Raw genomic sequence first — 14,863 nt, forward strand, 5'->3', positions numbered from 1 at the left:
TGAAAGGTCATATACCCTTTGACCTTTGCAGAAATTTAGGCAGTCTGAGGGAAAGCAAGTAAGGAAAACCAGTTGAGAAATCTAGTGCACAAACTGTCCTTCAGGCGCCAGATGTGATGACCACAGAGGCCTGGACTAAAAATAGAGCAGTGTTTTCAGCACAGAAAGAGAGAGTAAGTGTGTGTGTGTTCACAATAACACAGCATGAGCTCCTCTTGGGAGCTTACCTCACCACCCTAATGGCACCAGTGGCTCCTTCTCAATGAAATCATTGAACGGACCACACAGCACTGGGGCAGTAATGGATAGTAGCTTACGTAGACACAGGAAGTCAGAGAGAAAGAAAGAGGACTAGTAGCTTCCCTTTCTTGGCTTGAGCAAAGATCACGGTTCAGGGATCCATATAGTGTGATAATGAATTAAAATCACTTTTTATTATGGTTAAAATAATGCCTGATTCAGTCATAACCATCTAAGGACTATCCCATTGTTATAAGAGAAGAAGATTCAGAAGTCAGGAATCAAACCCTCTAAACCACCATGACAACATGACAACCATGCTACACCTAAACCATACAGAATTTTAGAAAACAGAGAAAAAAACAACCTGTCTTCTGGTTCATTGGTGCTGTTCATACCATCAAAATTATTTCTGAGTGTTTCCTTCTCAAGCTCAATAAATGATTCTGTCTTTAAAAGACTACTATTTCATCTTATTGTTATAAATGTGTTGGATAGCTAATGGTGGACTAGTGGCTAAACAGACCTAGGGACAAAAGCTGTGAGTTTCTGATGATTTAAAAAAAAAAACACACAAAAAAACAACACACACACACACACACACACACACACACACACATCTCTAAATTCAATTCACCTGGATTTGCAGCTTTTCAATGTCATACCTAATTTTTATAGAATTGAGAAGTCTCTATCTGAATGTCCCGTTTGTCTCCTTGTTACTTTGTCTCTGGGTCATGCATTTAGAAGTCATCGCTTGTTGCTTTGTTGCTTGCTAGTGTGAACAAACACTAGTGCTGTTGCTGTTGTCAGCGATCTAGTTGTTTCTCATGTTGGTGGAAAATAAACAGCCCCAGGATCTGCTGGTTCCTGTTTGGGCCTGTTCTTGTTTAAGAATGTGCTACAGTGCAACACAGTAGAGTCCACTTATCATGCACTGACCAGGATTCTGTGGCAAAATACACACACTATGAACTAGAAACAGCCTATCAAAGGTTTAGAGAAATTACACAAAATTGCATTGAAACCTACAAAAGAACAATGAAAAATAGTGAGAAAGGAGGAAAAACAGTCTAGATTTAACACCCGGCTTCATCAAAGGGAAATTCCACTTTCAACTTGAATCATATATAATCTTCAGTCTTCTCTCCGCCTCTTCTTTCTTCTGTTAATCATTAAATTGGGTGACAACAGGAGGATCTGCTGTAGTGAAGAAATGCCTGAAACCCTGTGCAGAGTGAACACGATCACGATACAGCATATGAGTCAAAAACTGTAGCTATACAACTCAATGTATAACAATACAGCCAAGCTCTAGTTAAAGTGACACACAAACTGTACACACTCAGATGAGGACAGGTTCCTTCTGAGTTTTAGGGGCTCTTAAGGCTTTTTTCTATCCTGAAAATGTATATATATTTGTATAAAGCTGCTTTGTGATAATCTCCATTGTTAAAAGTGCTACAAAAATACAGTTTAATTGAATTGAATTTACACACATTAAGGCACTCCAGCAGAATCCAGGTACAAAAACATAAGCAGATGGTAAGAGAGTGATGGAGATTAAAAACAGTCAGTGCACATCTGTAGGATATGGACACCTACACTTTCCCCACACACAGACACACACAGACACACTTGAAGACCTCTATGGAAGGTCACACAGATTTAATTAAATTCCTTCCAAGCGAGGTGTGAAATGCAGGACTGTGATTTCCAGTGTGCACAGCGTGTGTATGGACATGCACATGTTCTCATGTTTGTGTGTGTCCATTAATATTATACTGTATAAAGAATTAATAAAAGAAAAACATAGGAGATACACTGGAAGAGCACCACAAATTGAAAAATCTGCAGTTTTATCAGTTATTTTAAGCAAAAAATAACATATCAATTCCATCGAGGGCAAAAAGAACAAGTTCACATGCAGTTTTATTACAGCTAATTACCAGCCTGAGAGGAGCGCTCAGCTACTCGGGCTTCGTAAGGCCTCAACTGTAGCCAAAGTGCACAACTGGAAAATGTCAGTTCTGTCAAAAATATTATACCAGTGTTTATTCTGCAATTTATCACCTTCAAGTCGAAACTAAAATGTATACTGGGTTAAATTAGATTAAACTGATATGCAACATTTATGACTTGTGTGTAGCAATTCTATAGTAATCTATAACAAAATGATTTTTAATTAATATTTTTTTAATGAAACAATTTCCCCAAATGAGTAGATTTCATTTATAACCTACGAGAACCAGCAAGGAGTTCTGCGTATTGGGGAACTTATTTGAGAAAGAAATCTTTCCTGTGTATAGATCCTATTATGGTGAGACAATCCTTGTCTCATCTCACTTTGACATAGGGTTTGACATGACTGACAGTATACTGGAAGAGGATGCACCCTTGGTGTATAAATGGCCTCCGATTTTATCTAAATAAGCACTTGTGGAATAAAAGCAAGCCAGGAGCTCCCTGATATGTTAATGTTTAGTAGCTTGCAGCTTCTGATGATGAGTCTTTATGTTTATTAGGACTCATCATGCCTTCTCTGGTCATTATAACCTTATTACACCTACATGTGTTCAGTGTGTGTCCAACACAGATGCATAAGAAGGTTTATGTTTTAATCCTATTTCATGCATATTTATATACACTAGGAAAATAAATCTAAATCCTGTTATACATAAATGCAATTTGATGTAATGATGTAATGTTCTTCAAATCCCTTTTTAACAACTCACAAGAGCAAAACAGATTCAACACTTTTTCTCAATGTCTTAATGTACTAATGAAGCTGATGACCAGTCCAGCAGAAGGTAGCTTCTCCACAGACTCAGCTCCACTCAGGATAATTCATCAGCTAACAGGCTTGCATGAACTATGTGTTGGCAACAGAAGAAGGCAGTGAGACTATGCTGTCTTTGCACACTTGTGTGTGTTCTATGACGTGAGTTCATTCCAGCAGGTGTGTGTCTGGAGCCGTGGTGCAGACACAGACCACAGTACTGGCCAATCTAATTACGGTAGGCAGACATGGTGAGAACCATGGCTAAATATTAACAAAGCATTAATATGTTTGAGCAATTAAATCAAGAAATGTGTGGCCTTTTGGTCCATATCAGCAATAATCACAACAGTCATGACCTATTACACGAGTGTTGATGAAGAGCCCAGTCTGGAGGATGAGACAGTGGCTAAAAACATCATGGCTGCCAGAAGGAGTTCTATGAGAACCAGGCGCGTTGTTTCCACATAATATTAATACAGAGCATACACAAACCCACAAACAGTGGACTGAACCAATTCCCTGGGATTACATCATCTTTCCTTTCAAGCTCACATCAAAGACACTCAAGAGGTGTTCATAGATGCGAGCGGCTTTAACATAGCCCTAATGAAATCAACATGCTCCTGCGGAGTCTAGCTTTTAAAAAGGGTTTGGAGGGTCGGGGGGTTTGGGATTAGATAAACGGCCAGAATCCAGGGTACATCGTGTTCATTCCAGGCTAGGGGCTTCCCTACTCATGAGCAAACTATCATACAAAACCAAGCCTCCATACTCCTTCAAAAATGCCCACAGCTGTAAGCCAACTCAGTCTGCCATTAACTTCCATTGACCTCATTTTTTCCGGAGGCTTCCGTGGCGCCCCGTCCTGCTGGCTCTCAATTTTAGAGATTATCGTTCTCTGTTGGCATGGAAACAGCAGCCATTGGAATGGAATAAGTGCAATTCCACTCTGTACTGTGTCTTACAGTAGACCGGAGACCCACAGCATGGGAATAAAACAGGATAGAGAGTGAGAAAGAGCAGGCTTAGGGTACTAAGCATGGCGAATTAAGAATCAGTGAGTTTCAAGGGAGCTTTGTGAAAAGAAATGCATGTGCATCATTGTGGATGACTGACTTCTGAGACTTAATCCCTGAAGTGAGAATGACAGGGCAGAGGGTCAGCACAGAGGGTAATGCAGGAACAGCTTTGCAATTTACAAAATTTCTTCAAATTCTGACTGAAACATCTTTGGGTTACTATTCAGTTTTGACATATTTGGAGCAGAGTTTGGAGAAGGCAAACAGCATTATGTTTTAAAAAGGAAATTGCTGGTTTGAGTGGATAGGTTCTACACAGTTCAGTACAGACGAAAATTCACAGCTGTAACACAATACATTACCTAATCACCCTTAGCAGGCAAAATTATAGTCTGAAATAATTATATAGCTTTTTCAGTTCTAGATAGTTTAATGATGTGTTGATACTAAACAGGGAAATTAATTGGTAAGATGAATCAATTGCCTCTGAGAGGAAAACTGCCAAACTGGAACAGACATTCCCCATTTAACAGTGCCCATTTTTGGACACCACTGCCTGGAGGAAATATTCTGTGCAGCAGTCAATCTTGACTATCAAAAATGTTCATGCTTATTCTCAAGTTGAGTATGTGTCTGTTCTTATTTCCATGTTAGAAACTTGGCCATCAGCTCTAGCCAATAGACACTGAATAAACACAGACACTGCAGCAGACAGTTAGCATAAAGTGGCCAAATTTCTCATATGATAAACAATAAACTCACTGTAATAAACAAAGCACTGTTATTAATCGGTGAATAAGCTACCTATGAGCATGATTTCACTATTGTTGTTAAATTAAGCAAATGTATGATTTTTATTAGAAGACTATGCTGTTATGTAATATGGTTGCACAAATATACAACCAAAAGGGTGCTAATAATTGTGCCATATATTGTTTTGGTTTCACTGAGATTAAGTTAATTACTCACAAATTAATATACATTTTGGAACATTTTTAATTCTAATAGTTGTATGTAGTTGTTATAATAATAAATTCACAGACTATAAGTACTCATTAATAGATAAATTAATGCTGTTGTTATGGTGCTGTATTTTGTCTAAACTGATACCAGTTTAGATATATATACACACACACACCAATAATGCTATTAGGAATGTTCAATAGATTACACAATAGATTTGCAGTTTTAGATTCTGTATGAGGAAATATGTGTGAGGAAATTTTGGTCAAATTCCAGTAAAATTCTACACACAAACCTTTATTAGCTGCACTATTATGAAGTCACTTGCTTTTTACAGTGACTCCATTTGACACATTGAGGTACCAGGAGCAGGCCTCTGGGTCAGTGTGTATTCTTAGATAGTGCTGACATCAGAAGTGTCATGTCATACTAGTGTTACTAGATGAACCACAGAAAGTTCAAAGGGTGAAAGCAAGGGCACTTCTTTCTATCAAATACATGTTAGGAATAATTACCAAGGCCTCAAATCAGTCACCAATGTGTGAAGGCTGTGTGCACAAGAACGGTGAAGGGAGGGTAGAGATGGACAGCCAAAGTGCAGAGAGCTACGGGAAGTGATAAAATGAGAAAACTGAGTGAGAGCACTCGAGGACTTCATGTACAAAAAAAAAAGTGAGAGGATGAGAAATATCAGATTGTACAAGTCTATAGAAGACGATGCAAGTAGCACCCTCTGTTGGTAAAGTGTCTCCATACTGTTGTGATATTTAGCAGGTAAATATGCCCATGTCTGGAACGGTTGAATTAAAAAAAATGCAATGCTGCATCATTACCTGTAAGCAGCGACACTTTGTGGAATGTCCCATCCAGCTTGCTTAGGAGAATGTGGACAAAGCCATCTTTAGAAAGTTGACCAGCATCCTTAGTGCTCTGGTCATACACCACCACCTCATGCCTCCTGCTCAGATCAACCTGCACACACGTACAATCACATAGGATATTAAAGATGTGTCAAAAATAAAAAAGGAACAATAAAAAAAGAGATGCAAGGGCTGGAAAAAGAAAAAGCAACCTACATCTGTGCTACTATAACGATTTCTTTAATTATTTGCTAACACAAAAGAGCTGCAAATGCTCAAACAATCCACAGTTTTGCATTCTGGAAGCAGGCTGAGGTTTTAAATAAGATTCAGTGAGATGATAAAATAATGAAAATATTAATAATTTTGGTCTAATTAATGCAAGTCAATATTTATTGAAAAATCACAGGTTCCTCATTTGGTTCTAATATCTTGCAAGGTACGCTGTTTAAATCTGAATTTATGTTCAGATCAAGCAGCTATAAATGCAATATAATTATAGTTTTTATTGCTAATATTAAACACAATGCTATAATAGGGGAGTAGCAAATAACAGTATAGTATATGTGCATGTGCCTGTGTGTGTGTCTGTGTGTGTGTGTGTGTGTGTGTGTGTGTGTGTGCGCAGTGCTAGCACTGCACACTAGCCCAGCTGCTTCGATGTTGTCAGGCAGTTTTTAACCACGTGACCATCAAGCCATGCTGCTGTAGAGTGACTCAGTATTATACAGGCAGATTAGTGGAAAAGAAGAAATGAGGAAAGAAACGAAGGAGGGAATAATAATAATAATAATAATAATAATAATAATAATAATAATAATAATAATAATAATAATAATAATAAAACAAACCCAAGGGCACATTACAATTTTGGAAATGAAACACAAAATGTAATGAGTGAATAATGACTGATGATAAAATAAACAGAATGATGATGAAGAAGCAAGGCAGGAGGAAAGAAAGGGAACGGACAATGACTGTACTGAAGTGTCTTCTATGTCCATATTCTGTAATAATCAACTGACACCCAGTCATGCTCACTAACAGATCACTGTGAGGGTGTGTGTGACTAGTAAATAAGAACCAAGTGTGCTTATGCTTACACAGCAGCCTTACTAGCTGCAGACTGGCAGAACGCCCCAGCTGACATCAGCCCAAGGTCAGGCACAGGTGCCAGATTTCCAAGCTGCCACTGTTTACATTGAATATTTCTAATCACTGTGATCTATGAAAGGGAGTAAAAATCAACTCTGTGGATTAAAATGGAATATTATTAATTCCAACTTGAATTAATAATGGAGGGATATTAGAGGAGGCAGTGTGCTACACATATTTGTCATCTCTTCACACTTCTACTCTCCACCCACCTCCCCACTGGCTGAACAAGGTGTTCCACCTTAATTGGATGAGAGCTAAATCGGCTGAGTGACATCATCATCACCTGGGGATTACTGTCTTTCTGTGTGGCTTGGCCTCCTGCCTGATCCTGGTTTACATAAGCAAAAAAGTTTGAAGCAATTCCTTATAGATATTATCTAAAAATGAACAACTCCAGTGTTTCACAAAATGAGAATTATTGCATTGCACGTAATGACGTCTCTTTATTTAATTTGGCACTCACAGTCATTAATTAGCTCACTCCTTCCTTATGACACACCCTGTAATGCTGCTTTCTCACACAGAGCAGCTTATTGACATCAGCACAATTTGTTCATTATAAAGCTGACAAATTTACCAAACGCTAACATAATCCCTAAATTTACGATAGCTTACTTACAACTACTGTCAAAAGGAAATGATGTGAGGAGGCATTAGCACACAGGTCCAAAAAATGGCCTCACTCTGCAGGAGAGTGATGTGCATTATTCAGTGAGCCCCCCTGAAAACAAGCTCACATCACACAGGCCATGGCTTTTGGCTCTTCACTACTATCAGCTCTGACCATCAGCTGTGCAGCAAGATGCAGGACTACAACACACACTGCTCACAGGTACCCTCAATACCATAGAGAAGCACACAAACCTTGAATGTACAACAATAATATATAAAAAAAAAATCATGCAAAATGATCAGCCTCATCAGTAAATTGTAAAATGTTACACACTGGAGATAAATGAACAAACCACGAACAGATAGCTTCTGTCCATTTTTAAGACTTATTTGTCTGAAATATGCTAACCCTACCTCAAATTACATTTCAGTGTCCTGTCCTTTATAGCTGCAAGAAAACCATGGCTGTAAGACCAGTAAATCAAGTAGTATTCAGTTGTGTGTTCATCACAAATTCCAAAACAATACCTATGCATCAATACAGGCTTCACAGATCAAGTAGGAGACCATGACCATAACGTAAGTTAATAAGTAGTGAACACATCAATGAACATACATTCTAGAAATATGATTCAAGTACAGATCAGTCAGGTTCCGTGTTCCTGTTAATGATAATGATTTTATAACAGCAAACATCACTGAGAGGTTAGGCAGCATGCTACTGAGAAGCTTTAGTAAGCAAGAATTCAATTGGCTGTTTGTCTTTCCATGTAAAAGCCAAAAACCACAAGGTCACCAATGTGAGCCATTTTATATTAAGCGTACACTTTTGCAGTGACAGTACTAATAAAAGACCTGCTAGTGTTAGGATAATGACAGCATGAAGACATACTGTCAAGCAGGCAGCACACACAATCTGTGAGAAGCAAATTGCAGTTTATGTTGGTTATATTTTAACTTGTTGACAGCCTCCGTCTCCTCTACGGTGTGTTCTGAGGACAGGTCAGCAAATCCTAACCAGCAAAACAGCTGCCAAACTCAGAGGCTGGAAAAATTGGTGAGTTTGTCCCTGAGAGTTTACTTAAATCTCTGGATTCATTTGAAACTAAATGCTTGTATTTATTCATGGCAAGGGGGAATTTATCTACTTTATTTTCTGCAATATAGTGTATAAAGTGATTGCAAATCAGTGATTAAGGTCATGAAGTGATATTTAGACAATATTATTTTTGCATATTTTAAATGATAGGAATTTAATGTGGTTTTAATTTTGAAGCCAGCATCAATGGCATGGCACCAACTTCATTTAAAATGGATACCTTCAGGTCATTTATTATTTTTATTTGTTTATTTGTTCACACTGCAATAAATTAAATAAACCATAAAACAAAAGAAATGGACACGCAGTGCTAAAAATATAATCATAAAACTCAGAAAACATTTGCCAGTTCTAGGCACACCAACAAGTCCTTTCAAAATTCACAGAGGTGACAACAAACACAAAATTGGTCCTAAATAAATGTTTAAAAAAAGTTTTTTTTAAATAACTATCTTAAAATAATTTGTGTATCCATTTTGCCATTCCAAATATTTCTTACACTTGGCATTTCACTACATTTCTGTCCCATGGCTCAGTTTAGCAGATTTGTGACACAGTCGATGAAGAACCAAGCCAGGACCACCTTGCTAAGGATTAGTTGTTATGGTCTGCACTCAAGAGTGACAGCCATGTCCTCAACTGGCTCCATCAGAAACATGGGTCTCCAATTCTAATATAATTCAAATACAATGAAGCCTATATATGTGAATCTCTGTATTTGTGATGAATGTCATTGCTGAAACTAGTTCTCTATATTCTAGAAGGGCATTTGCATTTAGGCATATGGAGGAGGAAATGGTCATATTGACACCCTGATATCAAACAGACTAGAGTAGGGTAGTGACGGTCTCTGAAAAAGAAAAAAAAAAACAGTACAAGCTTATTTGCTCCAGATATATTAATCTGCAGGCAATAATGAGGAACATTCCTACTCATTAGGCTCTTGTATCCATTGCTCAGCCAAAAGCTTTTTCCTCATATGCTATAGTCACTATATCCTCCAGGCCATCCTCTCAGTCTGTCCTCACCATGGGCAACCACAGAACCATCTGTCAGTAGAAACTCAATGGAACATTTGGCAGCAGGGATTAGCATAAGCCTAGAAATGCCCTTGTTTGTCACCGCATATAAAGTCCTATTATTGCCCTTTACTACTTGCCTTGTCCAAATACTGTACTCAATGCTGAGGTGGTTCAGAAGCAGAACCTCTATATTTGCTTAAATGTATAGACAATTCAACATGCAAAATCAGCATAAGAATATTTATCAATGTCATCAGTATGCAACCCACATGTTTATTGTAGCTATAAGTAGATGAAACAAATAGAGGTAAGAACAAGTGCAATGTAAGACTATTAAACACTGTAATCTATTAAATTACAAGTCCTGTGGGTAATTCTTACTCATAAATTTTATTGCAAGTTGTTCAGTGTTGTTTTTAGTAAGTCTTGCTTTTAACTTCATGACATGTAGTGGGAAATCTTCTGAAGAGTTTTCTTAAACTGGTGATTTCCTGGCTGTGTTGGACCAATGATGATCTTCTCATGTCTCTTCCTAGCCCCAGTGTTATGCAGCTTCCTGAACGGGGCCAACCAGACGTAAGAAAAACAGAGGTTCAATTAAAACACTTGGTAGTTTTAAAAGTGGACTGACTGAGATAAACAATTTTATGGTGACTTAGCAGAAATTACATATGACTGGTATGACTATTTGGCAACCATTCTTCATTGCCAATGAGGTCTAAAAGTGTTGGATCATCTACAAGACTGATCAATTTAAAAGAGGGATCACCGAGATAAATTCACTGGAGGACAGTTTGCATAGAATAAGCAAGAGAGGACAGATAGAGAGTTCAGAATAGTCAGATGCCCTAGCATATCACTAATTCACTCATAGCAGTTCACAATATGCATGCTACACTCTATAAAATGCTTCTATCTAGCATTCTTAGCCTTCTTCATTTACTGTAGGTTATTTTAGGTTATTTACTGTAGGTGGGGTGTAAACCCACTCACTCTGAAACCCTTTTTGAAAGTGCAGCATAAGTGAATGAAAAACCCAGATTTTTTAAAAAACAAATTAGTGACTAAAGTTTTTGCAATCTCTAGTTATAATGACAATTTGCCCATAGGCATGTTGTAGCAGATCACTAAAAGGGCCAGTAATTAACTAATAATGAAGTAATAGTAGCAAAGCAAATTGAGAAATAGATGAAAACAAAATGGACCAAGCCTTGGTCTACAAGAGACTTTACCAAGGGACGTCTGTGGAGATGATTTCAGTTTATCCGTTAATGCCCCTTTCACTTCCTTCCTTTATGCACTTACAATGAACTACAGTGGTCTTTGCTTGCTTTGCTTTCACATTAAGGCCAATGCCCCAGGCCCTGCCAGAAGTCTTGAGCGTGTTTGCATGTAGGGAAGCTTAATCCGGAGCCTGAGCTGACTGTACAGACATACGGCACATGCCTAGCCTGCACTTTGTCAGTGGCTACACAAAAGAGGATGATGTCATGCTTAGCCAATAACAAAGAGTCTCTAGTGTCCACCCGGTCCTGCCTCTCCCGCTATGCCCGGTTTCCAACTTTATCCAGACTATGAATTAATCACAAGCATGATACAGCTCCAGTGCAGGGTTACATTTACCTGTTATAATAATGGAAGTTCTATGGAAGCTCTGGTCCAAAGACATAGTTTTCTCATCTTTGGGAACCGAATGACAAAAAAAGTCCCAGTGGAAACACACTACATTCATGCAACAAACAGGACCACTCACAATCTGAAGAGCTCTAAGTGATATTAAAATGTTTACTGTTTAACAATGAATAAGGAATACAATTGGCTCAGTCTACACAACATGCTAAAGTCCAACTATTCTATAGTTCATTGACTTCTTTTTAGTCTCTGAAATCTCAGGTAAGGTATTTGTCTGCGTCACCACAAAAATAATATAATACCAGAGATGCATGAGGTAGACTGCACGCATGACAGGTCAGGCATTCATCCCGGAAATTCAATATGAGGAACTAGAAAAATTAGTTGTTTGAACTGCCAATCAAATAGACAAGTCACACCTGCATCATCCTAAGGTCTGGGTCATACAGGGTCACATAGCACAAACATATTTCTGGATGATAAAACTAGTAGATAATACTATGGATATTAATCATACTATTAATTGCATAATGAATCCATATATGAATATATATTTATGACAGAGAGAACTTATTACACCATATATACAATTATTGTTTTGGCACCCTGTTTGAGGTATTTCACTTGGGTTTCCCCATCTACTTCTTTTAGTTTTAATGTGTGCCTAAAAATAAGTCATAGAAGTTGTGCTAGTTTGCTGAGATGGAATTATGATTCCTGTTCAATGCAGATGTTATGGAAAGTGCAATTATCCAATTCCTGCATCAGTAATAAGCAATAAACTTGGTCAGTGGTCATCCAAATAATGTGAGCTTAAAAGATCAAGTACAGCTTCTATATGGATAATCAATCCTCACGTCACCTCTTTTCATCTCAAAATGCTTGTTGAGAATTATGCTTAATTAAACAAACTTCTAACAAGAAGCTGTGTCAAATACCATACGTGCATAAGAACTTGGCCATGTCCTATTGCAAGTGGGTGCCACAGTGTTGGCCCTTTAATGGCTGTTCGAAAGCAAATATTATCTCAGTGTAATACTGTAAAGTGAAAAAGTGAATTAGCAGATAAAATGAAACAGTAATGACATCGAATGAATGTTTTGTAATAAAACTCTGAGCACTTCTCAAATTTAATGGCATTGCATTGTACCTTGACCTTGCCGTTGGGCTGTAGGAGCTCCGTTATTGAAACCTTGTCCTGCTGCAGTCTCCTCTTGACAAGTTTAGAGCAGCAGACGTTGACAGCTCCGTGCACGTGTGAAGCATTGTACTCGGAGAAGGTGCGGCTGTCGATGACAAGAAGGCGGCCAGCCCCACGCTGCAGAAGCCCTGCTAGGCGCTTAATGTCCATGGCACTGCGACGACCCTTCTCCCCAGCCATGAAGGAGCCACTCTAGATAGGGCTCACTTGCCCAGAGAAGGACCACAGCACAGGTGCACACTGGGTAGGGGCTGAAAGGGTCAAATCAGCCAAGTAGCTTCAAGACAGACCTCACGACTGCCATGTTTCCTGAGGAGAAAACGAGGACATTTTATTGAATAAATCTAAACAAGACTTACAAAACCAGTCTACTGATTATTGGATCCATGAGTGGAACACTTTTGGTTGTCATCAAACCACACTGACAACATTGTCATTATCAGGAATGCACTGGAATGAGTACTCATCATGTGAGAGATTTTACTCTATAACGCTGTCAGTGTGATGGCGACTGTCAGATTTAGAATAGCTTTTGTTCACTCGTGAAACAGGAACCAGGCCGAGCCGGCCTAAATTAAGCTCAGAGAACTTTGAAGCTGGCACACTCTATGATGAGCATGCTACGCTCTTACATTAACAGGTTCACTTCACTCATTTCATCTAACCCTATAATAATGCTAATCTTTAATAATGCAGCAGTCCTTGCATAGAAACTAGACAGAGTAACTACAAATAATGCAGACAGACATACACAGTACTGAGGGGTGTTTAAAATGTTACAGATTCAATTCAATTCAAGTACAAATGACTGAAGTAATCACAGTCTTTTATTAGTATGTAACATAACATCGCATTGTTTAGTTGCCAGTGGACATCTGACATCACTTACACTGGGGAGCCACACATTTTTATATTTGGGTTATGTCTGGGTTACATGAATAAAATATCAATAGTGAAATATATTACAATCAGGATACTCACAACACACTCAAAAACATACTCCTACTCAATTGCTATCATAAGATGTCAGGGCCATTTAAACCTTATTGTTAGACACTGTATGCTTTTTATGGGTACTAGTATAAAGCAAAACCACCTTAAATTGAACTGAGGTTAGATTTTAACAGCCAAACATCTAATGACCTAATGGGCTCATCAAGCATCTAATGAAAATCAAAATGACAACAGGAAGCCTGTACCTCACAGACAGGCTAATGGCTGTTTGTCAGATCAGACTAGTTAAAATCCATCAGCAACTTAAAAGAAATCCTGAAGTGATAAATTGGAGGTTTAAAAATGAGCACAATTCACTGATGAGTCAATGGCAACAATGGTACTAATCTTGGCTGGAAATGACAGAAGTGATTTCTTATGATATTTTGGGAAAATGAAAATATGTGCTTTTTAAGCTCACACTTTGAAAATAATTATGTTAATTTGCTCTATGTAAAACGAGCAAGTCTCAAATCCTAACCAATTGATTATAGCAGCCTTCATGCAAACCCACCACTTGTCTATGGTCATGCTGTCTGATCACATAACCAAGTACAATCATGTTTGGCTTTCCTGGAGGATCCACCAGCACTGTGAACACTCCTCATGATGCCACTTCACTCCACTGATTCATTCAGATAGAGGAGGACACAAGTGCACTTACATCTTATGAGTGATCCTGCCCAGGTCCCAAGAAAAAGTGGTTATTCAAGAGGTGGCTTTTATTCACAAGTTCCTGAGTATATTAAGCACAAATATAAGACACAGGGGTCAATTCTGTGTGTGTGGTAAGTGCACCTAGATTAGAACAAAATTAAAACTAGATGAAGTTTCAGAGTGGATTCTGTTTCTGTGAATGAATTCTGTGATTTTAAGAATGTAGTCACCAAACTGTATGGAGTTACATAACGAATCAAAAGACAGATATTTAAAAAAAAATCATATTACCAATAAAATCATAACGATCTTACATTGGTACTGCTGACTTTCCCACCTGATTAATCCCAGTTTATCGCCTGCCTGCCATCCAATGTGGCCTTCAATTGCCTGCCATGTTGCTCTCATATCACCTCTAACACACCAGTCATGAAAAATACATGCCTTGTCTAGCTTTGCCTTTCTCTCTCTTTCAGGCAGAGACTTAAACACATGTAGAGAGAAAGTGGAAAGAGGTAAACTTTCGTTGGCATCAGGTTGAAATTTCACACATACTGTACATATAAGCATACCTATGAACACATACCTACCCAGACCCACACACACCCACACAGACACCAAACAC

General features: G+C 38.3%; 1 protein-coding gene across 5 annotated transcripts in view; it reads right to left on the reverse strand.

Annotated features, from left to right (window-relative positions):
• dusp8a (dual specificity phosphatase 8a) overlaps window positions 1–14,863 on the reverse strand; it is a 36,512-nt gene that overhangs the window by 17,535 nt on the left and 4,114 nt on the right. For 4 of the 5 annotated variants that reach the window (XM_027173351.2, XM_027173353.2, XM_027173356.2 and 1 more), the window contains exons 2-3: window positions 12,538–12,897; window positions 5,838–5,976 (exon numbers count right to left, since the gene is read on the reverse strand). In XM_027173351.2, the coding sequence (XP_027029152.1) occupies window positions 5,838–5,976; window positions 12,538–12,768 (370 nt within the window). In that variant the 5' untranslated portion in view covers window positions 12,769–12,897. Of the gene's footprint in view, window positions 1–5,837; window positions 5,977–12,537; window positions 12,898–14,245; window positions 14,455–14,863 lie in introns of those variants that run through there. The other variant, XM_027173354.2, reaches the window with a different exon arrangement.

The sequence above is a fragment of the Tachysurus fulvidraco genome, chromosome 10 (assembly GCF_022655615.1).
Source record: "Tachysurus fulvidraco isolate hzauxx_2018 chromosome 10, HZAU_PFXX_2.0, whole genome shotgun sequence".
Taxonomy (NCBI): domain Eukaryota; kingdom Metazoa; phylum Chordata; class Actinopteri; order Siluriformes; family Bagridae; genus Tachysurus; species Tachysurus fulvidraco.